Source organism: Micropterus salmoides, unplaced genomic scaffold, assembly GCF_014851395.1.
Source record: "Micropterus salmoides isolate LMB-PRFRI ecotype aquatic unplaced genomic scaffold, ASM1485139v1 Ms_hic_scaffold_6, whole genome shotgun sequence".
Taxonomy (NCBI): Eukaryota; Metazoa; Chordata; class Actinopteri; order Centrarchiformes; family Centrarchidae; genus Micropterus; species Micropterus salmoides.
Window position 1 is genome coordinate 36,619,009 of NW_024044348.1, and position 27,187 is coordinate 36,646,195.

At 41.0% G+C, this 27,187-nt stretch overlaps 1 protein-coding gene across 1 annotated transcript in view; it reads left to right on the top strand.

Moving 5' to 3' along the window:
• tshz3b (teashirt zinc finger homeobox 3b) overlaps positions 1 to 15,381 on the top strand; it is a 36,108-nt gene extending 20,727 nt beyond the window's left edge. Inside the window, exon 2 of the mRNA XM_038701142.1 lies at positions 10,059 to 15,381. Within this exon, the coding sequence (XP_038557070.1) occupies positions 10,059 to 13,717 (3,659 nt within the window). The 3' untranslated portion in view covers positions 13,718 to 15,381. The remainder of the gene's footprint in view (positions 1 to 10,058) is intronic.
• The last annotated feature ends 11,806 nt before the right edge of the window (positions 15,382 to 27,187 follow it).

The following is a 27,187-nucleotide window of genomic DNA, read 5'->3' on the forward strand; positions in this document are numbered from 1 at the left end:
ACATATATGCTGTGGATGGAGGAATTAAAGCCTAATATAATCACTCGGCCTTGCATAGGGAAAAACCACTGTTCGTCACTACGCCTGACATTTTGATTTCCGACGTTTATAGCACAGCAAGGGAGCGGCAGGGACAGACGGAGACTGATTTCTCTTTTAAGTAAAGAGATACTCTGAGCAATCACTTAGATTCTTCAAAGGGTTCCCACACACGCGTTAACCTCGCACACAAAAACACACTTCAAAATAAACATGCATACACACACTAAGTATTGATCTCTTACCTCTTAGGGAAGAGGTGTGTGTTTGGAGGTGTGCTTGTGGGCGAGTGTGTCTTTAAGCTCTTGGTCCGGCTGGTTATTTTCAGAGCAAGTGGAGAGCACATCAGTTTTTATTAGCTTAATAAATCACCTTTGTTGTCAATCAAGCAGCAGAGAATAATTGGATATGGTTGAAGCCTTGCGTGATGGATTATAAATCATTCAAGATTAAATTAAAAGATAATGCACAAACTTAATGGTTTGTGTTTTGCAGTCTAAATTGCCTTGGAGCAGTGCTGTTTTCCAGTTTTATTGCCAGCCGTTTTTCTTTCCTCTAAAACCCCTCACATTTTACACCTTTTATTACTTAGACCGAGCTTCGCCACTGCTCTTTTGCATGTGTTTTTTGTTTTGTTTTTACAAATTCATTTTTGGCAATTCTCTTTATTCTTTCATGGAGGAGATGCATTTCATTTTTAGATTTCAATTTTGCAGGATGTTTTTAGTGAGGGTGTGTGTCTCTCCAAGTATGAATCAATGTGTGTGGATGATGAGTTGGCACACATGCACCCTTTTTGTTTTGTACAGATTTAAAGGTTCTGTCTTTGAGTGATGTTTGCTTTCAATCAGTTCTCAGCAGATACACCTCAGGCCTGTACCAGCGATAAACAAAAAAACAGCAAAAGAGCTATATCGTGTATATTATGCTCCAGCCAGTGTGTCCGTTTGCGTTGGAACAGAGCGGGCGTTATCATAATCTCCCCCTGCCTACTTGACAGGACCTTAAAGTGATCCTGTCATTTTATTTACACCCAGACCACTGTGTGATTTACTCCGAAACACACACACATGCACACACACATACACAAACGTTCCCCCTTGCTAACTTCTCTAGCGAGCCCAGTCGAGTAGGTCGGATGACATCTTTTGATCAGAGCTGTCCAAAGAGATCAGAGCAGACTGGCAGGTAATAGATACCCAGCAACTACCCAGACTGCACTGCAAAGTGTGTGACAGTATATGTGTGTTTTTCGAATGTGTGTGTGTGTGGGGGGGAGGGGGACATTTCTACTCTCTGTTTTAGCAAATCCCGCGCAAAAAGTGTAAAAGCATGGATATTATTGCATAATTAGTCTTGGCACACAGCTGCATTTTACTTTGCAATGTCTGTGTGTGTCTCAAATGTATTATTTTAGCGTGACAAACTTAAAGGAAAAGTAAAGAAAAACAAAATAACTGTGAGCAAGGCTGTGTGTTTGAGGCAGACTGGAGATGATGGATGCAGAGGAAGGCAGTGGGATAGACACAAAGAAGTATGAAAGGGGCAGAAAATGGCAGTAAGAAAGAGTACAGGGCGGGTGGGAGGTAAGGACGGAGGGAGTTCTGAAAGGAGAAACAAATGGGAGATGGTGGAAATGATGGATCCTGCTCGGCCCTGCTTGGCTAACTCTGCACATCCCACTGGTTTTTCTTTCTGCACACGCACACATCCCCTGGGACAAGTGCTCATGACCCTAGGTTGCCCTGTGGGCTTTGAGAGTGTGACTACTCCTAGTGCAAGCTATCTGAATAACAAAGGACATGCAGAGGATCAATTACTGATAATCTTTCCATACTGTTAGCAAGATATTGTTGTGCTCCCGCTCACACACACACACACACACACACGCACACTAACAAAAACACACACACTCTTCATTTAATTTGCCCTTGTAGGTAATGAGAACACAGACACCACACATCACATCACATAGATTTGATTTCTTTCCAACTGAAGACTGTTACTACACACTTTGTAATGAATGGGGATACACACAACAGTAGTCATTGTAAAAGTCAAGCCAGTTTTGTGCTTAAACACGCCGCAACAGGAAGAAAACGTTAAAATTGACACACGCCGAAAACCCTTCACCATTCACTGCCCCATCTCCATCAACGACCAGCCAGTAGAAATTGTTGACAGCTTCAGTTACCTTGGCATCATCTTGGACAATAAACTGAGTTTTGATCACCATATCACAGACATCCACAGACGCTGCCAACAAAGACTCTTTGCTTTTCGTCTTCTCCTGTAACGTAGTATCAGTGAACCCATCCTCCTGTACTCATTATCCATATCATTTCCTCTAAAATAATTGGTCTCACTCCCAGCTTGCCAGCCCTCATTGACACTGCCACCGCTCGCAGAGCAAATACCATAATACAAAATCCCAGTCGCGCTCTCAACTCATGCTTTACCCCTCAGCACGCCTTGGGAAACGTTTTGTATCCTGCACTATAAGAGTGTTAAATTTACAAACAAATTCATGATATTTTGTTGGAGCTGCTACTCCTGTGTCATATGTGTAGATATGTGTACAAAGTCCGTGCAGATGGATGCTCTTGGTACCGTCGGTGAAAACAAATTTTCTCCATCGAGGACAATAAAGAATAAATCTGAATTGAAAACATTTAGACAATCTAAAGTCTAAATTATTTGCAATCTTAAATCAATTGGGAGTTGGTTTTGCGAAATATGATACAAAAGGGCAAATTAATGCTAGTTGTCTGCTATTACTCAAGTCAATCCGTGTCCTTTTTACTTAAGCTGAACAGTAGGCCCATAACATGTGGGGCCCTTTAAAATTACATTTATCATTGATTCCCTGGTGGTTGGGAGACTATCAGAGTGCTATTTGAAATGTGTTTTGGTCTACATTATTGTACTGTTCATTTTGTTCAGTTAATAAATAACTAAGAAATATCTTTATTTTTGATTTATTTATATATTTTTAAAATCTATTTGACCAACACTGTCATGATTAAATATGTATATATAAATTAATTACACAGCAATCATTTCACTTATTCCTTTGTGACTCCTCCACAACTAGCAGCTTTACAGTGAGTCAGGTCACTTAGAGATTCAGCGCTACTGATGACACACAGAGTGTGTGTGTGTGTGTGTGTGTGTGTGTGTGTGTGTGTGTGTGTAAGGGTATAAAATATTCCCCTCTCTTTCATGTGTTTAGGGTGCCAAGTGTTAAACATAGCTGGAAATATGTATTGGATAATTACTTGGCACACAGTTTTTACACTTCTTACAATTTTTATTTATTTATATATAACCGAATATGGCTGCTATTAGACTATACCTCCACCCTACACACACAGACACACACACACACACACACTGTAAATACTTCATCACAGTTAAAAGTCAGGGTTTTGGTGTTAGGTTGACTTTGTCCATTAGACAAACAAATTTTAAATAGTGCTGCCTTTGATTTGTACAAAAACTGTATCTGTTTTACTAAATAAATACTCCACATCGATAGATACGACACACACACACACACACACACACATAGACACACACATCAGTGAGCGTGTCAGTAGCTCTCTAGCCCAGGCATACATTCTTGTTTTTGCCGCTGTAACAGCAGCATGTAAATACACTGTCAGCAGCTCCCCAGCTGAGTGGCATGGGGAGATGATTAGCCAGGCTAACACTGCTCACACACACACACAAACATGTACAGACACACACAAGCATGCGACAACAGTATCTCTGTGTTTCTGAATAATCGCAGTATTACAGTGTGTTGCGACACTGCTGCAGCCACAGACAGACACACTAACTGTTGCCACTCCAAATCTAATCTCCCCTCTCTCATCCTCCCTCTCTCTCTCTTGCTAACACCACAGCCACTATGTGCTGTATACGCTAATATTATCTCAGCTTTTTTTGAAAGGCGTTTAGCATATTTGGACTATTGTATTGTTCATTACCGATTATCAGAATGTAGCTAGTTGCACAAAAAAATAATTCAAATGCAGTGCATACAGATAAGGGGGGGGGGGGGGGTTATAGAGGGATACAGCAAACACAATCTAGATACAAAATAATAGATAGCAAAAATACTATTTAGACTCTTTGAGAAGATGCATCACTTTGCTTAAATTTTTATGTGCGCATATTATTTTATTGCTCAAACATAAAAACTACAGCTACAACATCTAAAACAAAAACTACTGAGTGTTCTGTGAATCCATAGACAGTGCACGGCCAAAAGACAAACTTCAATAAGCATCACATGTGAATCAACGTGACTTTAGTAAACATATTTTATTATTACAAATTGTTGTTTACATTTTTTTTTTCTTTATCTCAGAGGCTTTCCCCAAGTAACGCAACCTAAATGTTTTGTACATTACAGGGTACAAACTCACTATTGCATAGAACACTATTGTCACAATAACCTATGATAACTTATGATAAAGTGTGCATCGGTACATGTCTAGCATATGATGATATATACAAGAGATAATATAAAATGATTCCATGCTGTTTATATTGTGGACAATACTTAAAGTTAATGAGGGAGAATGTTTGATGGCAGTTTTGGATTTCTATATGATTTTTGCATTATGTGGTGAAGTACCTTGTCTGCTGAACTAAAACGGACTTCTCTGGTCTGGTATTTTATCTATGAACGGTGTCTTCATAGATTTTCCAAAAAATGTAACATGTCAAGATATACATTATTTATTGTAACATAAAATTACATACTCTGTGACATAGAATACTGGAGAAATAATTTTATTTGAATTACAATGATGTGTGATTTCACACTGCAAAACTACAATTTATACTTTATACTATCAAAATGTACTTAATGCCCAATTATGGCCTATACATCTTGCATGATTAATACAATACTGTCATATATACACCGAAGTGACCTCATACAAAAACAAAGTAGAATTCTCCATATGATTCTAAGAACTCTGGAAAGTGCATTTCAAGTTCCTCAAGTAATATTTTAAGACTATTAAAATATTTAGGAGACAAAAACAAAACACAAAAGTTATAGAGTAACTGTAATGTTTCTTGATTACCACAGCCACATACTAGTTTCCTACAGGACTATTGTGGTGATTTGTGCATGACTCATGCCAGTGACACGCGCCAGTGGAGAAGCAATTAGTGTGTCATATTCCAATGATACTGTAAATATGTTACAAGTCTGGAAAGTCATGTAGCTGGTTGAAGGAACAGCTCCATTTGTCAGGCGTCGATCGAATACCTCTTGGGATCGATCGCACGCCTCGCCAATCCTAAGGCAGTCACTGCAGACAGCCATGCCCCTTTAACCACCCTCACTGCACACATACACACACACACACACACACACACACACACACACACAGAAGCCATCCCACCAATTTGTCTGTACATGTCAAATTACAATAATTAAGCATTATCGATCTCAGATTCAATTAACTTCATTAACGTGGGTTGCACTGGTGATTGGGGAGGGATGGAAAAGAGGGAGGGATGGAGGTGATGGTGGAGATTATAAGATCTCATCAAGTGGGAAATGGAAGGGGGGCGGATGCATGTAACCCACAAATACGAAACACACACATACACGCATTGGGTGCATGGGAGAATATTGTGATGGGAATTGCTTTCATCTCAGGCTTACAGACATGTCTTTGGCTGTCTTCAGCAGTCTCAACAAAAATGTTGCCCAACATGAGACTGATGTGGACGGTCTGTTTCTCTCTGTATCACACACACATAAACACACACACACACACTTTGAAACTGCACGGTCCAAGCAGAAGTGTAAACAGACAACGCTGATGTGCCTGTGTGTCTGATAGGGCTATTAAGTGGTTATATAAGCATGATAAACTGTTTCCGAACATCATAACATCTGCAGAGAGCATATGTATTTCCTCACTTTACACAGAGACAGGAATACAGATCTGTAGTCCAGAATTACAGCTTTATGACCTTTCAAAATATTGGGACATAACCGCAAATCAAAGATTTCCATTTACTTTCATTTGACCATTTATCATTAGAATTATTTACCAAAGCAGGGATTTGTAATTTTGTCCAGATTTGAAGAATGATTTTCGATCACTTCTAGCTCTTCTGGAAACAACTGTGATGTTTGCTTTCTTGCCTTGGTTTCAAATTTGGCAACCTCTCCTTGCCTGATCTTCTAAAAGTGAGATCAAACCACCTCTTCCACCCTGCTGACAATTCATCTGGATCTCTCTCTCTCTCTCTCTCTACTAATTAAAAGAGCACCTGCATACCTGGTGTGTTTGGCTCAGACTTCTTCTACACCAGCAGTTTTGTGTGTATCTCAGTATCCCGGGTCATAGTGTTGTGAACCTCGCAGCCTGGACTTAAGCCAGTGGCCGTGGGGATCATCTCAGCATGTTCATGTTTGTGTGTGTGTGTGTGTGTGTGTGTGTGTGGCCCAGGTCTTGACTTCCTTCCAAGGCCTCCTTCTTCCTCCTCATCCTCTTCTCCTCTCTTCTCCCAGATGTATTCATGTCTCCTTTGTCCTCCTTCTCTTCGCACTATAAGTGTGTTGCTGTGTTTATTTGACTGCATTAGCTACAACAACAAATACAATAATAGATAAGGTATAGAGAGGCCCCTTCCCCTTCTTGCACTCCTCACTCGAAAAATGTGTGAAACCATGTTGAATGGATGAGAATGGAGAGTGGGATAATGAACAGCCACACAGCCACTCTCTTGAACCATTTAAGAATATTACATTGAGTTTTTATAAGGGCAAAACTAATAAGGCAACTGATAACTAGGGACTACCGATGTGGAGTTACTACTTTGAGAAATAATTTTATTGTGATTTGTTACCAAAAAATCTACAAAAAAGAGATTGATTTTTAGTATTATGACAATGACCAATAAATTGCTAGTTATGACTGCCCCATGTTGATGAGGAATTTGTGAAAACTAGTTCACAAGAGAGGTCAAATAATTAGCTGATGTTTCGATCGTCTATCTTAGTGGTAGAACTGAACCGACTAAAACAAGAGACAAAGCCAACATCATTGTGTCTTGTCTGTGAAAAATGTATGTAATAATATCCATTTTATTTCATTAATAATGTTAAAATCAATTCATTTGGAACACATTTAGTTTTGGCTAGTCATGACTATGGGGTGCTTGAGCTCACCCAGCAGGGATTTTAGGCAAAAAAGGAACCACTAGTGTACATTACAAAACACAGAACTTACCTTATGAAATTGTCAGCAAGCTTTCAGTAGATGGTGACATGCTGAAGGATACTAAGTTCAAAATTAATTGAAACAGGCCCCATTTTCACACAACAATATATTATACCAAGGTTGATATTTTTATTTAAATGGATACTGAGACTATTGAAATTGCAATCAATGGGGTATTTATTTTATGATGCCACAAAACAATGGAAGGCAGCTGTAGCTGAACCGCAACTGTCATTGCAGCCTATTCAATACATGCAATTGTATCACTGTAATATAAGACTATTTAATGTGAAAATGTTTCTCTATTTCAACATCCTCTGCGTCGTACAAGTCCAGAAATCGTTCGTGCAATTTATGCTCCATGTTGGTGGATGTAGCCTACACACGAAAACACTATTTTCTCCCTGATCCTCTGCATGGGTCTCTATAGATATCACACACTTTCAGGTACACAGATGGGCACACACACACACACACACATACACACATACACAACGTGTTCTTATCACAGAAAGGCAGCTAATTTGAAGTGTGTAAGTTGTGTTTTAAAGGAGATTTCACATTGATGTTTGGCCTTGATGAGAGCGCAGGGCGGCTGTTTCCTCAGCCAGAGCATTGTTCTCTTAAACAGCTGTCGTTTTGGCTGATTCAGAACAGATGGCATGTACATGTGGGTCTGCTCGGCTGCATGTATGTGCGGGCGGGTGGATGTGTCTCCGAGACAGAGTGGGGGAGAGAGCAAGACAGAGAGACAAGGCGAGATGGGGAAGCTGTGTAGGCTGAGTGTATGTATGTTTGTGGGTGTTTTGTGTGTGTGTTTTTATCCATAAATGTTAAAGCATGCAGCTGAAATGGATCATCAAGGTTCTAAAATGATTGTAGTTCAATAAAATAAAAGACAGACAGTAACTCACGCAATGTGGATAGGGGTCATGTGACTCTGCTGTTTTTTAAATTGCACATAACAGCATCTAACATAAGATTCGTGTTTGAAATGTTTCAAATGGATCCTTTTTGTTAGACTCAACGCTAGAGCAGACTGCATGTTCAACAGAGAAGCTCCTGAGATTGCCTGAAGGCAAAGAGTTGTTAGACTACAGCAGTTACAGTACAACTGCGGTGTGTGTGTGTGTGTGTGTGTGTGTGTGTGTGTGTGTGAGCATGACGTGTGATGGGCTCTGGGATATCTGTGTCTCAGTGCATATGTTTGTCCCACGGCGGTGTCATATCATCGCCGATGGCAACCAGTGGCCTGGCAATGACAGACTCCACTCTCCGCACACATACACACACACACACACACACAAACAACTTGTGCTCAGAGATGGAAGTCAGCAACTGAAGTGTGTTGCATGATATGGCTAGCAGGTTTTGTAGGTATTACTTGTGGAAACCCGTATTTGAAAGACATGGAGTTTTGTTTTCAACCTAGTTACCTGCTCAGATTTTTCCCTCTTTGTCTAAAGAATTATTATGTGCATTGTCGTCATGGACGTAACACAATTTAATGTTTTTTCTCATACCTTTGTGTCTTTGGAAGTGGTAGATTGCGATTGAGTATGTGCTTCCGTGCCACACCCATCCCACTGACCGGTTTACTCTGTTTACATACCAGCTTAGATGAGTGATGGCCTGCACAGAACGGAATGCTAGGCACAAAGCCATGTTCACACACATGCTCATCTTCTTTGCCAGTGCAGTTGCTAAAACAAGAGGTTTGTGTATGCATGCGCCTGTGAGTGCTTGAATTGCTATTCAGAAATTCAGCCTTAATCACAAAGTGTGGGCATGCAGCGTTTCTCATCTGATGTTGTTTTATCCTTTTCATAGACTTATTAACAAAAGAAAACATTCATAGATGTACAAAGAGGCGAGACTGTGATTTGTCTTGATACATATTTCTCCGTATGATTTCCATTGTATTATACTTAAACTACAGGGATTTGAATATAAATTGAAAGCCTCAAGCCCACTCCCCGAAGCTAAACTGTAAATAATAACTCTAAACTTTTTCTAATCTTTGGTAATTGAAGCAAATGGGTTTTGCAGGGAGAGATTTGTTGCAGGCAAACGTACATACATTCATTTTTATTTACGAGGAGGCGAGGGCTGAGCAGTGTAATGAGTGAAAATGCATGCTTAATTTAAATGGCGAGTGTGTCTGTTAGGGAATGCATTAGAGTCTGCAGAAGAAGCGTGAGACATATTAATTGACAGACAGGAACCGCTGTCTCCGAGGTTGATACAAGTAATTTATTACTTCAGAAACAAATGCCACCGCCAGAATGTGCTTCATTAATTTCAAATTTAGTTTTAATTTCAAGCTGTTGCCCCTTGAGAAGAATAAGGTGGCAAGTTCTGTTTGAAGAGACATTTTTCCCCTCTCCCTCCCTCCATCTTTCTCTTTCCATCCTCCATCTCTCTCTCTGGCTCTGATTTTCTGCAGTACAGAACAAAGACCTGGGGGTGGAGAGGGAATGGGAGGAGGTGGCGACTTGATTCCAATTTGAAAACAATGTCAATGTAAAAGGGGGAAGTTACAACATAATTACTGCAATAGTTATGATAGGAAATACTTTGTCTGTGAATGTCATTGGATGATTGCTCTGTTTCCAGTGGAGAAAGTGTAAATGCCGGTGTCTTGCATTTTTATCAGTCTCAAAAACAGGAACATAGAGTTGAGAATCTCCATCATTAAACAGTTTGATTCTAACAAATCTCTCTTTCTCTTTGTTTTTCTTCTCTCTGCCTGAGCAGCATACGTCCCTGAAGATGAGAAGGAAGCAGCACTGTTGGATGAAGACCTGGATGGAGACGACTCAGCTCAGGAAGGCGAGGAGCCTGTCGCCAAGTTCCTATTACAGGACAAGGACTTCCTTCTCAAGGACAGGCCAGGATCCACTGGCTTCCATGACTCCCCAAATGCTGCTGACTTTTCTGGTCAGGAGCTGGACAGTGAGTCTCACCTGAGTGAATCCAGTGACAGGATGTCTGATTTTGAGAGCTCCTCACTTAAAAATGAGGATGATGTCCTCCTCTCTAAAGACCCCTCAAATGCCCTGTCCCTGTCTTCCTCTTCTGCCATGATGGCCGCTGCCAATGCTGCTGCTCCAGTAAGTGCAGATGAGGCCATTTTAGCCACAACAGGGTCTGTGGCTGACAGCCTGGAGAAGATGAAGGCCATTTACACATCTTTCCTGACCAACTCCTATTGGTCCACGCTAAATCTGAACTTGAGCCAGCCCCCTGCAGAAAAACCCCCTCGCAGCCACAGCAGCAGTAGTAGTAGCAGCAGTAGCAGTAGCTGTGGAAGTGGAGGCTATGACTGGCACCAGACAGCTATGGCTAAAACCCTCCAACAGGCTTCACAGAATCACCAACACAGACTTGGCCTGGTTCAAAACCCCACAGTGGCTGTATCCACTGCATCTACAGAACCCAACCTCTTTAGTACAGTCCAGCTGTACCGGCAAAGCTCCAAGTTATATGGCTCCATATTCACTGGTGCCAGCAAGTTCCGCTGTAAGGACTGCAGTGCAGCCTATGACACACTAGTGGAGCTCACGGTGCACATGAACGAGACAGGCCACTACCGCGATGATAACCATGAGACAGATAGTGAGGGTGCTAAACGGTGGTCAAAACCCCGAAAGCGTTCCTTGCTAGAGATGGAAGGGAAAGAGGATGCACAGAAAGTTCTGAAGTGCATGTACTGTGGGCACTCCTTTGAATCCCTTCAGGATTTAAGTGTCCATATGATCAAGACAAAACACTACCAGAAAGTGCCTCTGAAGGAGCCTGTTACACCAGTGGCAGCTAAGATTATCTCTTCGGCTCGAAAGAGAGCCCCTATAGACCTAGAGATCCCTAGCTCACCTGACTCTAATGGAGGAACCACACCTAAGCCCATCTCCCTCAATGACTCAAATGACATTCTCCAGAAGGTCACCAACCCTTACATCACACCTAACAACCGCTATGGACACCAGAATGGTGCAAGCTATGCCTGGCAGTTTGAATCCAGGAAGTCACAGATCCTCAAATGCATGGAATGTGGCAGCTCTCATGACACATTGCAAGAGCTAACTGCTCACATGATGGTGACAGGACACTTTATTAAAGTCACCAACTCTGCTATTAAGAAAGGCAAACCCATTATAGAGCCACCCACCCCAGTCCCCACATCCAATTCTACAGCTGAAGAAAAGGTCCAGTCCGTTCCCTTGGCTGCCACAACCTTCTCCCCTCCACCTGCTCCAGTACCTCCTCCAACCAGCATCTCCCCCATTGCCATGGCTGTGGATATTAAAAAGGAGGAGAAGGAGGAGGAATGCACTAAAGAGTTCATCATCAGCAATGGTAACAATCTCAACAAGGAGAAGAAGGCAGGAGGTGAGGAGGATGCAGAAGAGAAGTTTGATATCTCTTCAAAATACACTTATCTGACTGAGGAGGATCTGGATGAAAGTCCAAAGGGGGGTCTTGACATCCTCAAGTCGTTGGAGAACACAGTGACCTCTGCCATCAACAAAGCCCAGAATGGAGCTCCAAGCTGGGGTGGATATCCTAGTATCCATGCTGCCTACCAGCTCCCAAACATAATGAAACTCTCTCTAGGCAACTCTGGGAAGAACTCTCCCCTTAAATACATGTTCTCTGGAGGAGAGATTCTCTCCCCCACTGGTAAGAGCCAGCCTCTGATCTCCCCTTCCAGTCGCCAGACCTCCCCACTGCCCAAAAACAACTTCCATGCGATGGAGGAACTTGTCAAGAAGGTGACAGAGAAAGTGGCCAAGGTAGAAGAGAAAATGAGAGATCCCAGTGGTGTTGTTAGGGGATCTCCTCTAAGACGTACAACTCCCTCACCCTGCAACAGTGAGACAGGGGACTCAGCCCAAGGAGAGTCCCCCAAAGAAAATAGAGCAGGAGGCTGCAAATCTCCCGAGAATACAAGTGGAGTGGAAAAAGTAGTAGTTGATGGAAGTGGATCCAATCACAGAGATTCAAATGGTGATATTTCCTTAAACGAGTCTGTGGAGAATGGAGCGGAGTCAACTGCTGTGACATCCCCCCTGCCTGCCTCCCTGTGTGGCAGTACAGCTATTATCACAGACCATCCACCTCCAGAACAGCCATTCGTCAACCCTCTCAGTGCACTGCAGTCAGTAATGAACGTCCACCTGGGCAAGGCCGCTAAGCCGGCCCTGCCCTCTCTTGACCCAATGAGCATGCTGTTCAAGATGAGCAACAGCCTGGCAGAGAAAGCAGCGGTGGCTGCTTCCACCCCACCAGCACAGTCCAAAAAGCCCAGTAATGACCACTTAGACCGTTACTTTTACCAGCAACATCTAAACAACGACCAACCAATGGATCTCACCAAAGGCAAAAATGCTGACAAAAACAGCAGTGGTGGTTCTCTGGGTTCAACTGCTCTCTCTTCTACCACCTCCACTCCGTCCTCAATTTCCCCCTCCTCTACTGTCACTATGACCAAAGCCTCAGCTGCGGTAGCTTCCTTTATGTCCACTTCCCCTTTGAGAGAAAATGCACTGTCAGACATCTCTGACATGTTGAGGAATCTGACAGAGAGTCAGGCTCTCTCTAAGTCCTCCACACCTACCAGCCTGTCCGAGCGCTCTGACATCGAAGGTGTCACACAAGAGGAGACAGAAGATGTTTCACCAGCCCAGAAACGTAAAGGCCGCCAGTCCAACTGGAACCCTCAACACCTCCTCATCCTACAAGCCCAGTTTGCTTCCAGTCTGAGACAAACAAGTGATGGCAAGTACATGATGTCAGACTTGAGCCCGCAGGAGAGAATGCATGTCTCCCGTTTCACTGGCCTCTCAATGACTACAATATCCCACTGGTTGGCTAATGTCAAGTACCAGCTGAGGAGAACCGGTGGCACCAAGTTCTTGAAAAACTTGGATTCAGGTCACCCAGTGTTCTTCTGTAGTGACTGCGCCTCTCAGATACGTTCACCATCCACCTACGTCAGCCATCTGGAATCCCATTTGGGCTTCCGTCTGCGAGATCTGGCTAAGCTTTCTGGGGAGCAGCTGCTCAGCCAGATTTCACAGCAACATCATCAACAACGCCACACCAAAGGACTATCTGAAAAACTGCTCTCTAATCTTCACCCATCCAGCCACCCTCTACCCTCCTCCCTTCCCACATCCCTAACCTCTTCCTTACCCATCTCCCTGCCCTCATCCTTAACCACCTCTCTGCCCTCAACTGAATCCCCGTCACCCTCCCCTGACAATGACGATGACAATGGGGTCATGTACAAGTGCAAGCTCTGCAACCGGACTTTTGCGAGCAAACATGCGGTCAAGCTTCACCTGAGCAAGACTCATGGGAAGTCCCCTGAGGACCATCTCCTGTATGTGTGTGAGCTGGAGAAACAGTAGCACTGGCTGGGGACAATGCTGCATTCTTTTGTAATAGCTCACTCTTTCTTGTTCTGTCTCTCTTAAGCATTTCACAGACATTTCTTTCAAAGAAAAGAAAGGATTATTAATGTGACCGAACTGCACAAAGATGCCATACAACTACTGCTTTGAGTTTTGGCACATGATTTTATATTTTGTGTTGTAGCAGTTGTTTCTTTAAAATTTTGTTTCTGTGTGAGGTAAACTCACTCCAGCCCAAGACACTCGATTTTAGCGATCTCCCTTGACAGGAAAAGAGTGACTTTTTTCAAAATGTGCAGATGGGAGCTGTTGTCATTGAGAAAATACAGTATGAAGGTTTAAAAAAGAGATTCTAAAATGAAGTGGTGTGTATTTTGAAATTTGTGTAAATGGAATTAAGGTCCGTTATATTTTGGCATCACTGGGGTGTGATAAGCTGCATGCATAAATGAAACAGTTTAGTTAATCATTTTATAACTAAATCTGGTGCACTTTCTGTGATTTTTTTTTCTTCTTTTTTTCAATCTCCTGATCTCTTTTGTGCTGGAGTCAGCATTTACAATTTAACCCTCTGAGTACGCCGAAGCACTTCTACACCTAAGATCTAAACGTCATTGATTTGAGAATTGCTGAAGCTATTGTGAGAATTAGATGGACAATGTATGCATTGTGTCTCCAAGACATACAGTATGTTGAGTCTAATCCTTGACATGAAAACATTTTCTCAGTTCACTGCAAGGTTTCATCTCGGGCTTAATATTTGTCGGAGAGATGCTTGCAGGACTTGACACAAGCACTGTAGCTATGTGGTAAAAAATAAAAAAATAAATCTGAAGTCTTTTACTTTCATCGATCAGGGACCTATATTAATTCAGGTCTGTGTAAAATATGTATATAAAAACGTATGAACTAATTTCTGTCTAAATTATGCATCATTTCTATATTTTTAATTTAAAAGGATTATGACTATCTGCTGGTGCACAGTATATGAAGACATAAATAAAATTGTTTTGCACAATAGTTTTATAAATGTGTTATTTAATCAAAGGATATGAAAAAAGACAGGTTGCAAAAGGATGACAACAGGTGAATCTTTTTATTCCCAACTCGTGCTCAAAGGGTTAAAGAGTCTTTTTACCAGACACTACTCTACATGTGCCGCTGTATGAACACTAAAAAGATATTAAAGGTTGTACAAAAAAGATGTTACTTTATGAAGATATTTCACATGTAAACTGTTATTTATAAGCACTCTTGGTTGTTTCATATTGTTGAATGCCTTTTCAATTGGTCCTATTTTTTTTGTTCTGTCTAATTACTCTGCCATGATTCCAGACTGCAGCTTTATCTTTTTGGGATATGAAAGGTAACCATGGTTACACTAACCTCTTGAGTGACAAGTTCTGCTACATTTTTGGCAGTTAATTTGCTGAAGTAACTGACAGCTGCCAGTGTAGAGATATAAAAAAAATCCTTATGTGTAAAATATCGGCATGTAAACAGCACAGATACTGTAATGCATTCTGTGCCGTTAGTCTTTTTGATTTCGTTCTTTCGTTTTCTGTTGTTGTTGTTCTTGACAATGAACCCCCATTATATGACTTCATATAACCTTGTTTTCTACTGCAGCATTAAAAAAAAGAAACTGTTTTTTGCAATAATGTGTGTGTGCATCGTGTGTTATGGCTATCAATTATGTGTGTGCTATGCAGTCCCTAATGAGCACATTAGACTGGGAGTGTGTCAACGTCTGTCTGTGACGAGCTGCAGACTAGTTTACAGTGAGTGGCAGCAGCAGGGCCGAGTGGGAGACATACACACACACACACACACACACACACACACACACACACACACACACAGACACACATATATTCAGACATGCAAACAGACACCATCATTGTTGGGCTTTCCCAGTAGCCTCTTCTGTTGTCCTAGTGGCTTAGACTAAGGCAGACACAGCATTCAAATGACAAAAAGTAGTTTTATCATTGTAAGGGGGCAGTGGAGCAATCAAACAACCAGAGAGCAACTGAGCTCCATACTCAGCTCCTTTCTCTTGCAGAGACACTGCAAGACACTTGCACACAGACAAAGTTTCCCTTCCATATCTCTTGCTCTGTAATTACCCCGACATCCATTTTGTGACTAGGTAAGAAACCTGGCAGACATATTTGTTTAGGCTTCATGGCAGATGACAACAATGCTGACAAGATGAGCCAGTCTTTTCAAGTATTTATTTATTCATAAATTTCCCTCTCCGGACCTCTGTAAAAGGAAATGTGTAATAGGAAGTGTGTTTAGTATGTGCTGCACAGCAGTATAAAATAGAAAAACAGATGGAATGAAGTGTTAAAGCTATCAGGAGTAACAGATATAGGAGAGATACTTTGTGTCTGAAGATCTACATATGAAGAAATATATGTTCAGTATTGATGCAACGGATTGTAGTTGATCCATGATCCGTACAGACCCCCCACATCACAGTTTGGGAAACAGTTCTACTGCAGTTGTTACAATTTAAAGTAATAAATACGGACATTGCGATGTAGAGTTGCAGTAAAAAGATAAAAAAGACAGATGCATGCTATGTTTAACTCTGAAGCGCAGTGATTGGTTTAGGGGAGAGGGACTGATTTAAAAGTCGTCGCTTTCGTCAGCCTTGACATCAGCATTTTCAGTGGTGTAACAGGGACACTGTGCTGCTTGTCGTCATTGAAACGGATCACGCAATTGTGATGTTTATTCTCGCTTCAGTAATATCTGCTGCCTTCCCTTTTGTCACACCACTCCGCTGTTCACTGAAGCAGCTACCGTCTCACAAGTGTAGATAGGCTTTTACTTGTGATGTGTAACCAATCAGACTGAGCGAGTCTACAGATAGAGAGAGGCGGCTACATCATTTTAAAATTAATTGAACCCTAACTTTGTTTTGCTAAACTGAAAATGATCCGATCCTTGACTCAAAACCACGGAACCAACGTCAGTTGTAATCTGTTGCACCGCTAATGTTCGGTACAATTGACTCTTTGCTAAGCCACGCCCCGAATACGCAGCTGGCCAATCACAGCACAGTATAGGACTCGCTCTAACTGAGGTCCGAATCCAGAAAAATGTCAGCTGTGGGATGTTCCTAATGTAATTTTAGTTAGCTAACGCTAGCTAACTTCCTACTGAATGTAACATTATAAAGTCCTACCGTTCAGCTTTTTAATGATTGTAATAATGAATAAGGGCCTACCCAGCTTTACAGGAACGGTGTTGATCGTTCATATCGTTGTCTTTTGTCTCAATCGTCGGGGGATGCGGTGGTTCACTTGTACTGTGTGATCGGTAGGCTTTAGCTTCTATCTTTAATATTTTTCACGTCCGTTTGAGTCAGTTTGACAGCCTGAATACAACCTTCAAATGTATAATGCAACTGAAAAACTGTCTGCTTCTTTCTGAGATCACTTTTTCCAACAAATTTGACAATATTTCTCCGGGGAGTGCAGTAATAGACAGTGGCATCGCTGACAATTTGTCGGACTTAGCAACAGTAACTAAGGCGGGAGGGACTTAGCGAAGGGTCAATTAAGGGAATGAGAATACAGAGGTAGGTTCTGGAGAAAGAAATACAATATAAACTTACATAAACAAATAGAGAACACATCATTTAGCAAAGTGAGACAGTGCTGCGTGTTCCTGAACTCTGTAACCTTTTCTGCTCCGTTCTGCCACTTAATATGCCATGCTGAAAAAATGCATACATGGCCAACTACACACATGCAACAACATATTCTACAGATCAGTATAGCAAATTCTCTTCTTCACACATACACGCACAAAAGACCAATACACACACACAAACCTCTCAACAGCCAGGTATACGGACTTCATCTGCAGTGACAAGGTGCCACTGTGTGTGAAAATGTCAGCCTTTAACAGTGCAGCCTGAAGTCTGGCACTGCATTTACGGCTCTCATTAGCCTCAAAGAAAATATGCAAAAAAAATGAAGTGTAAGAAAGCCATTTTCTCTCTCCCTGTCTTCACATCCAGAGTACAGAGGCAAGGGCTTATTAAGGTTCAAAACTAGTATGTAGGAGACAATAGGTACCACCACAGGGATGTGTACACACACACATTTTCACATTATTGCACAGTTACATTAGTATATATCTCAGTGCCTCACCATAGTGCAGTCAACCCCATTAGATACAGTCAGTGAAGTAAAATGATGAGTAAATGCTGACCTCCAGACACCAACATTTATATATTTTTTAAAATTTTTAAATAATAATAATAATAACTCAAATGTATATAGCGCCTTTCATGAAACCCAAGGACACTTTACAGAATTGGCTGTGCATGACACAACAACAACATTTTCAGATACAAAACCGGGTAAGCAACACTACGAGAATTTCCAGGCTGTGGTGAATAGATGAAATGTGTTGGATATCTGAACGGAAGGCCATTCCAAAGAGTCGAAACTGCAATAGTGAAGGTTCTGTCTCCGAAGGTGCGCAGTCTAGTGTGGGGAATGGAGAGCTGGCCAGCTTCTGAGGACCTGAGGTTCAGGCGTGGGGAATGTGGGTGGTGGAGGTAAGAGAGGTACTGTGGGGCAAGGGCATGGAGGAATTTGTAGGTGAGAAGGAGGGTTTTGTAGTTGATGCGGGACTTGATTGGGAGCCAGTGAAGGTGGCTGAGGGTCTGTGGAGGTATGTTATTAATATGATTTATGAAATTTCAAGCAACTTCAGCGTAAGATAACAACTCCTAACAACCCAGTCAGTAATAGAGTTAGATGATGATAATAATGCAGAGGAAAAAAATTCAGTGGTGGTTTGAGATTGCCAATTCAATTACAGAAGATGCATCAATCCTTAGACAATGAGTGATAATTAGATCAAATGTATGACTGTGGTTGTGAGTTGGCCCCTTAACATGTTGAATACAATCCATAGGGCTCAACACATTTAGGATTTCAGCGGCCTTAGAGTTGGCCACATTATCCATGTGGCCATCCATATACATGTAAATTAAAATCATCTATGCCCATTACATTGTCATATTTGGCACTGACAATAAACAACATTTCGGTGAATTCCTTTAAATAGACAGGACAGGCTCTATACAGCCTGTTCACCCTGCTGCCTTCTGGGAAGAGATATTGTAGTTTCTGCTGCTACACAACCAGACTAACCTTAACCCCCCCCCCAAGCTATCAGACTCTTAAACTCTAATTCATCCTCAGAACTGTACCATAGACTATAGTTTATTTCTGATTGACATTTTTTTATAATTGATTCTGTATTAATGTATATTGTCTGCTATGTAGCAGAAGGGAGTTACAAAACACAATTTCACTCTATAACTTGTTATATTGTGACAATAAACCTGCCTACCTACCTGTAACAAGCACAGGGGACTGGGATTTTAACAGTACAGCATGATGTTCAAAAGGAGCAAAATTCCCCAGTATGGATATTCCTACACTTTAGGGCATCAGCTCATATAGATGCAATCCCACCCCCTTTTTTATTATGCCTAGTAGAATTCTCAAAACTATAGCATCTTCTCGTAGTAATAAGAACAGCATCTGCCATGATTTAACCAGGTTTCTGTTAAAGATATGCAGTCAAGTCTATGTTATAGATATATTTATACATGAGTTTGTAGTATTTATTTAGTAGTCCACCATTGTTGTTGGGGTGGAGTCCATTGATCTTATAGTATTCACTAAGGATCCAGAAGATGGAGGGATGGTTCAGGGCTCACCTGAGCTATCCCTAACTCTGAGCTTTAGCAATTTGGAGGTGCAGATAATGTCTGCCTCCCAAAACCTAAATTGGGACCTGATTCCACTGGAAATGACCTTGATAGCGGAAGGCTCTGGCTCCCATTCTACTTTTAGAGACACTAGGAACTACAAGTAATCCTGCATTGTTTTGTTATTAATTGTTTTGGCTTATGGTGTGTATATGTGTGTACTGTATACTGTAGTCTGTGTCTGATTCTTGCCCAGTGTTCTTTGTTTACACTTGTTATGAGTAAGGACATCGTAAGCAATGTATAATCAGTCAAATTCATTGTCTGTATACACATACCTGGCAAATAAAGCTTATTCTGATTCTGATCATTGGGTATCATCTGCATAAAAATTAGTTTATATAAGAAGAAGCATATACTGGCAGCAGCCAGTATGACAGGGACAGTAGCAGTAGGGATGGGCACTGGAGGAGCAGCTGAGGCATTAGGAAAACCAGCAGGTGGAGGTGCAGGTGGGTTCAGTACATGTACAGTACATCACTGCTCCAGAGCATGGAACCTATTGCCTTTCCACTGTCCTCATGGGATGGTGGTCCAGGCCCCAGAAGTACACCTTCTGCGATGTTTAGTTTATTTCCCAGAGCAATAGTCCAGGGCTCTGGGCGAGAGGGAGTAGAGCAGTGCAGATTTTTTGGTTGAGTCCCCAGGCTGGGCCAGCTCTCAGATGGTGGTAGTGCCAAGCCAAGGGAGAGTGATGTCATTTTCAGCCAGCCTGGATGTTGCCAAGGCAACCATCAAGTTAATGAGCTGCTTAAGGTTGAAATTTGCCCCTCCAGCTCAGTGATCATCTGACTCAGGTGAAGGCAGCTGTTGCATCTGATTGAAGAGGTGAGCCGAGGCATGGTGTGGGAAGATACAGAGTAGGGTTGTCAGCAGGCCAGCAGGTTGGTAGGCTAACATCAGTTGTTTGGCAAGTAAACCGGTGAACTAGTATAGCTAGTAGGCTAGCTGGCTAGCAGTAGGGTAAATTAGCTTGCCCATGAGAGAAAGGTTTTGGGGCAGAATGCCGGAAACTGCCTTTCACATTAGCTTAATCAATAGCTTAATGGTTAATAAAGATAATTATTAGATTTTATTAGCCTAATCAATAATAAATATCACTACATGCAGCCCTACTTATGTCCTATAGTAGGTATAATGTGTCTAAAAATACTCATATAAATTAAACATGATTGCCCTAGTGTCTGGACTAAGTAAAAATTTCAATGGAAAGTAAGCTTTCTGAGATGTAGAAAGTCTGCACTGCCTGAAGCCAGCTATGCCAGTGAACATTAACATCTTAATAGTGGTTTTGGAGATGGTGCTATGTGCCAACATACCACAACCTCATTGTAGCCTGCACAATGCAACCGTCAGAATCCTCCAGGAACACAGAGAGAGCCTCCACAACAGTAAGCTGCTCGCATACATTTGAGGAAGGTGTGCTGCAGATCCAGATAGCTTTATCTAAAGCAGGGGGCTGGTGGGAGGGTGGGAATACAAGCTCAGTGGATCTACTCCACACAATGGAATCACACAGCATAACACAAATAAAGCCAGGGTACAAGCAACACACTCCTTACACAAAGACACACAGGGAAAGCGCCCTGTCCATCTCACTTTCTCTTGATTTCTTTTTCTGTTCCCATTTCTTCTCTCTCCTGTTCTTTCTTTCACCTGCACACGTGGACAGTAACACAGACACATTGCTACCAATAGGCACACTAGGTAGCTGCCTCACATCTTAATATTTATATCCTTAACGTAATATACAACAAACAATAGTTCTTATTGACAATAATTTATGCCAGTTAGCTTAAAAGTCAACAAATGGCATATTTTTAGAGCAGGCCTCACAATACATCTTATTGGCTGATGCAAAGGATGCTAGGAATTTTTTGTCAGAGCAGGTTTATGCCACATGCCCATCTTTGTTGATGATGGTAAACCATTAATGAAAAGGAAAACAACAGGATAACTACATTTACTCAATAGAAATGTTGATGAAACGTCAAAGACAGAAACACAATTTTCTGATAAGAAATGTCAGAAGTTGGTTTTTGCCATGCTAGCAGCTTGGCGATGTCGATATATTGGTTGGACGGTTGAGCCACTTCTATATCTCAACAACTACTGGATGAACTGCCTTGAAATACTGTACAGATATCCTTAGTGCCCACATGATGATCATAATAACATTTTGTTAACCCCTGACTTTTAAATAATCTCTCTTGTGAAATATTTTTGTTAATAGGATTCCATCAGAATATGAAGCTGAGACAAGATCAGTTACACACACAAACACACACAGGCACTCAGTGAAGGGCAGGACTTAAGATACAGCTACAAGGAGGGAGTTACTCATTGAATGTGATCAGGGAGATACAGTGACAGTAAGAAGAAAACACAACGACCTTGTGAGTCATCACTACTGGTTTGCTATGATGACAGCTTTCACTTATTTTATTATCCTTTACTGTATAACAGTAAAGGAAATGCAAGTTTCAAACACCCTGTTTACCCTGCTTATTTAACTCATATCGATTGACTGGGGTTTCAACTCAAAGAGGGCCTCCTAACAAATATCTGCTAAGAGCCTCTGGTTTACTTCAGCATAGTTAGATTCAACCAGTCTACTCGCTGACCTGAAACGATTCTGATTGATTTTCAGACTGTTTTTTACAGCATGTAAATGCCTCATTAATTAAAGGCATTATTCCCCTAAAATTCTCATGTAGTACAATGGATGTAGTGATGGACTTTTAACAACCTATTGCTAAACTGTTTATAGTCAAACAGAACCAGACAAAAAAATTGAAACATTTTCTTAGGCTGCACTGAGACTTTTCTGGGGATGCAACAGCTTATGTCAGCCCCCTAGTGATAATTACTAAGTACGACATATGGAAATGCTTTGTGGTCACCGATTTTTCTCACTTGGCTTGCTGAATTGCAGAAGTTTGTCAAAACAGGCACTGCAGCCATTTCACTATGGTAAGAAAAATAAAAGCCTAAATTATATTTTCAACTAATCTGATTGTATTTGCTTAACTTAGTTGATTTAAAAGTAGAATAACAACCTGGTGTTCACCAACTTGGTTGTGGGCAAACTTGCATTACCTGGAGCAAGAAAACCTTTCCACTCCTTTGTGTATGACGTGAACACAGCATAACACAGCAACTCTTCATGGTGACATTATCAGGGCCTTGATTCACTAATGTCTTGCTTTGCACATTTGTTCAACCACTGATCTCTGAGATCATAGAAATGGCATATGTAAATTATGTCTGAACAGACTCTTGGGATAGATTCCTTAACCTCTTAACATTCCTGTAAAATTCATGCAAAACACCTATTCAAGGCATATCCCAAATAAATTGAATGAGTATATGCATGGTTACACACTAAAACTAATATATTTTTCATTTCCGCTTGAAAATGCTTGCTAAAAAAGGCATGCAGACAACTGTAGGGCCACAGGATAAAGCATTACCTAGTCCTAGTTTAAATTTCATACCAATACCATGAAAAATGACTATTTTACACAGGTTTTTCTAAGCGCATGTATCAGCATATTTTTTCTAAAACAGCACCACCCCTTGGCGGCAGGCGGCTGCTGCTGCATCGCTCCGTATTAGCCGGTAGCTTGACGCAAATGTGTTTTTTTGCTAGTAGATCATGAACTTCCTACTTAAAGCTGGATATCGTTATTTTCAGAATTTTATTGGCTAAACGAAGTGCCAGTCATCGGCACTATTGATTGCAATTGGCTCGGCCTACCCACAAAATAACAGGGGCTGGCCCTTCCTTACAGCGTGGGCTCTCATTGGCTATTGTAGGCTGTGAAAGGGACATGTGAGCTCTTATTGGGTCGAATTTGGTGTCAGTCGAAAGGTCAGAGTTCAGCGGCTAATTTGAATACAAGCTATCGTAATTCAAATCGGAGTTATTACGGTTATAATGACATACGAGCCACGTCTGCCGGCAAATATGAAACGATGCAGCAGCAGTCCCTGGGGATTTATTGATGGAATAATGTTTGGATTAAATGTTTTTACTGGATTGGGTCATCTGTACGACAACGTAACAAGACAACGTAACAAGACCATTTTTATTGGAATATAATCGATCGGTGGATTACTATGAGACTTCATAGGTGAGTAGTGTCAATTTTGCTTATACTGGTTGGTCTGACAGAGGCGCTGATTGTACCCGCTGTAGTGATTGTATCTTGAAATGGTTTACATTGGTCGAATCACGAGGATTTTAGCTTTCAAACGGTGGATCATATGAGTATGAAGTTAACATAGCAGCTGTGTGCACATACTAAAAGCTGCCGGCAGGACCTGACGGCCCGTGGGCGGGATGTATTATGTAGTAAAGCTGACCCCAAATAGTCAATGATTCGATGCTTCGATGGGCAGGGCCTGATTCACCTGTCAATCTCACAGTTGAAGCTTCGCAGTGAAACGAGGATCATGCCATTTTGGCAACATGGGGGTGCTCAATATCTGATTTTACATAGAACTACCAGTTTTCTCCCAATAAGTTAATATACAGCCTATTACAATATACATTTCAACGTTTAATGCTGTAAATAAGCATGTAAAAAGAAAAAAACTTTCAATAAATGTTTTTAAAGTGCGTGAATAAATCGAAAATTGTAATCCTAACCCTGGGTCGTCAGTGCGCATGTGTAGGCGTAGTGTGTGTGTGTGTAGTGGCAAATATAGAAGAACACCTGCTGAAGAGACGGAGCGGAGCCCCAGGTTCACCAGTGTTGTGCTGAGTTGTCCGCACCTCGAGGGATTTTCGGATAATTTATCACCGTTGATGAACCACACAAAAAATATTATATCGTTTTTAAATAGCCTGCTACTTGAAATAGACCTGCGAGGAACCGCGCGCAAAACTCTGCACAAGACCGGTGAATGGCAGGTGAGAGAGACAGAGAGAGAGAGGGAGAGAGAGAGAGAGGGGGTCAAGATAAGGGATTATCTTGGCAAAGGAGAAGTGCTCACTAACACAGATTTTGACAGATTTGTGAACAATATTTGAGAGAAATTGGCCTTTTGTGTACATAGAGAAAGTCTCAGATCTTTGAGTTCAGCTCATGATGAATGGGGGCAAAAACAAAAGTGTTGCGTTTATAATTTTGTTCAGTGTAATTTATTGTCTGGTTAGTGCAGGAAGCTAGGAAAGAAAATAGTGACAATGCCACTGAGCTCCTAGCATCACAGAAATTGTGAATATATACAAATGAATCACACTGTGCTGCTTACTGGACTTAAGGCAGGACTGCTGTATTCAACTCAATTATGTGTTAATGTGGTAACTCAATGTATATTATAACCATATATTACTTTAAAAATGTAAACCAGCTTTCATGTTCGATTTGAACTTGTTTGAACAACTTGGGCAATTATTTTTCTTTGTGGTGTGTGAGATGCTAAATGAACTTGTAATCCATTCCACATTCAGTAAAATTCCACAAATGTCTCCATTGAATTCCAGATCTTCATATAAGTCAGGCTTGAAATTAATTTATGTGCAAATTGTGAATTTAAATCAATTGCAGTAGCCCACAAGACTTGTCAACTTTTTGGAATATTTGCATCCATCTTTGGTGCTAAGAATTCATTCTTGTGATGTTCTTGCACTGCACTTCCCTGAGATGACTGTATTTCTCTTTTGCCATTTATTCTGGCTATCACTTCCCATGCTAACTACCATGTGTCAACTTGTGTTGTGATATGAATTTAAATCCATACTTTTCTGCTCTAATAAAGAGTCAGTCGGTCAGTCAATCACTATCCTGTTTGTATGTATGTTACCTTCAACACCATAGATCTAATCTGGCCCCACACGTTTCCAAAGTATCTTAAAATAATGCATGTGATGAATGTGCAATTTCCCTAATTTACGGCTGGCTGCCGTACTCAGGGCTGTGGGCTGGATGAAAATCTTAAATGGGTCTTGAACAGCACTCCTCACAACAAGAAATCAATATGCCATGCAGCCTAGAGAGGCGACCCGCTATCTACTGTGGTTGAGGCAACGCTCACGGGGTAATTTCCTCTAAACGCTACAAACACAGCTCAGCCACTTCACCAACGCAAATAGAATACCAGTACACGCTCTGACACACATAAACTCAAGAAGATGCATGCTGAATGTGTATGCTGGTGTGTGTGTGTGTGTGTGTGTGTGTGTGTTTTAAGGTGTTGTGAGTTGTGTATAGATTTTTAATCGGTTGAAGTTATTTTATTTTTGTGTATGTTTGTATATGTTTTGATCTTTTATTTCTTTCAATTTTATAGAACATGTACAATATATATGCTGTGCAAGTTTGTGTGTGTGTATTCTAAACTCTACTCAGACATTTTCATCAAATTACATATTTATCAAACAGTATCGAAGTATTGGAACTCAGAATTACATGAGTAAAACATAAATTAATTAAACTGTGTTGGAATGTATACATTTGGTCAGCAACTTTCATCTTACTTGATAGAGACACAAATGATCTTACACAAACAACATGGGTTTCATTAACATTTTTATAATTGATTGTGAATTTCAGTTATTCTACATTGTACCGCCAACTGTCTCACTAAGAGTCCATGCACAGAACTCCTTTGTGTTTTGCCCACATTTGTACCCTGAACTTTATCACTCAGGGAATCAAGCTTTTATTAGTCATTATGCAACAGAATTGCACAGTAAAATACAGTTGTAGCCCCCTCCATACTACACACACAGAAAAGGTATAAACAGATATTCTATATTTTAAATAGAATAAAAAATAAATAATAAACTCTGCAATAAAATAGAACAAACTATATAAAAGTAGCACTTAAGGCAACCTTTTTTGCCAACACAATACCAAGCAGAAGGTTACCGCATATCTGCCTATACAAAATGATCCAACTAAATCTTTCAAATCAGGATAACAACATGTATATTAATCACTGGAAATGAAACTGTTCACTATGATGTAATAGGAATATACTCTAGATATGAAAAACCTTATTTAACAGTGCATTTGTAATTTCTAACAATGACAACAATCTAACAATCTAGCCACACAAAGGAGGCTCACCCTAGCTGCAAGCACATCGGCCATCAGTCTCATACAGACGCGCCCGGGGGGTCTTATATGGATGCTGAAGGATACCTTTTGCATCAAATAACGCTTTGTCAGCCTTTCTGAAAGCATCAGTATTTGACTCCCTGAGATTAGAACAGACAACAACACACGAGTACTTATGAACAGGAACATTTGTGGTAACCTTCTTTGACTGACAGGACCACTTTTGCACATGTGCAGGGATCGACCGATATGTTTTTTTTCCTGGCCGATCCCGATCCTGATTATTAGTAACCAATTAGACCGATGACCGATATTTGGAACTGATATACATTTGCTGTAAAATTTTTAATGTTGGTGTCAAAATTTAGAATAATACAAACTCAAACACAAAAACACTAATCTTGTTAAAAAATAACAAGATTACAGTTAATTGTCATGTTTCATAAATTATCATAAACTTTGTCTTTACTGCTGCCATTTATATTGTATTTATTTTATATTGTTAGGATTTTATTGATACATTTATTGATACTATTTATTGGTCCTGTTCTTTATCCAACGAAGGTTGAGGTTAAGGGCAAC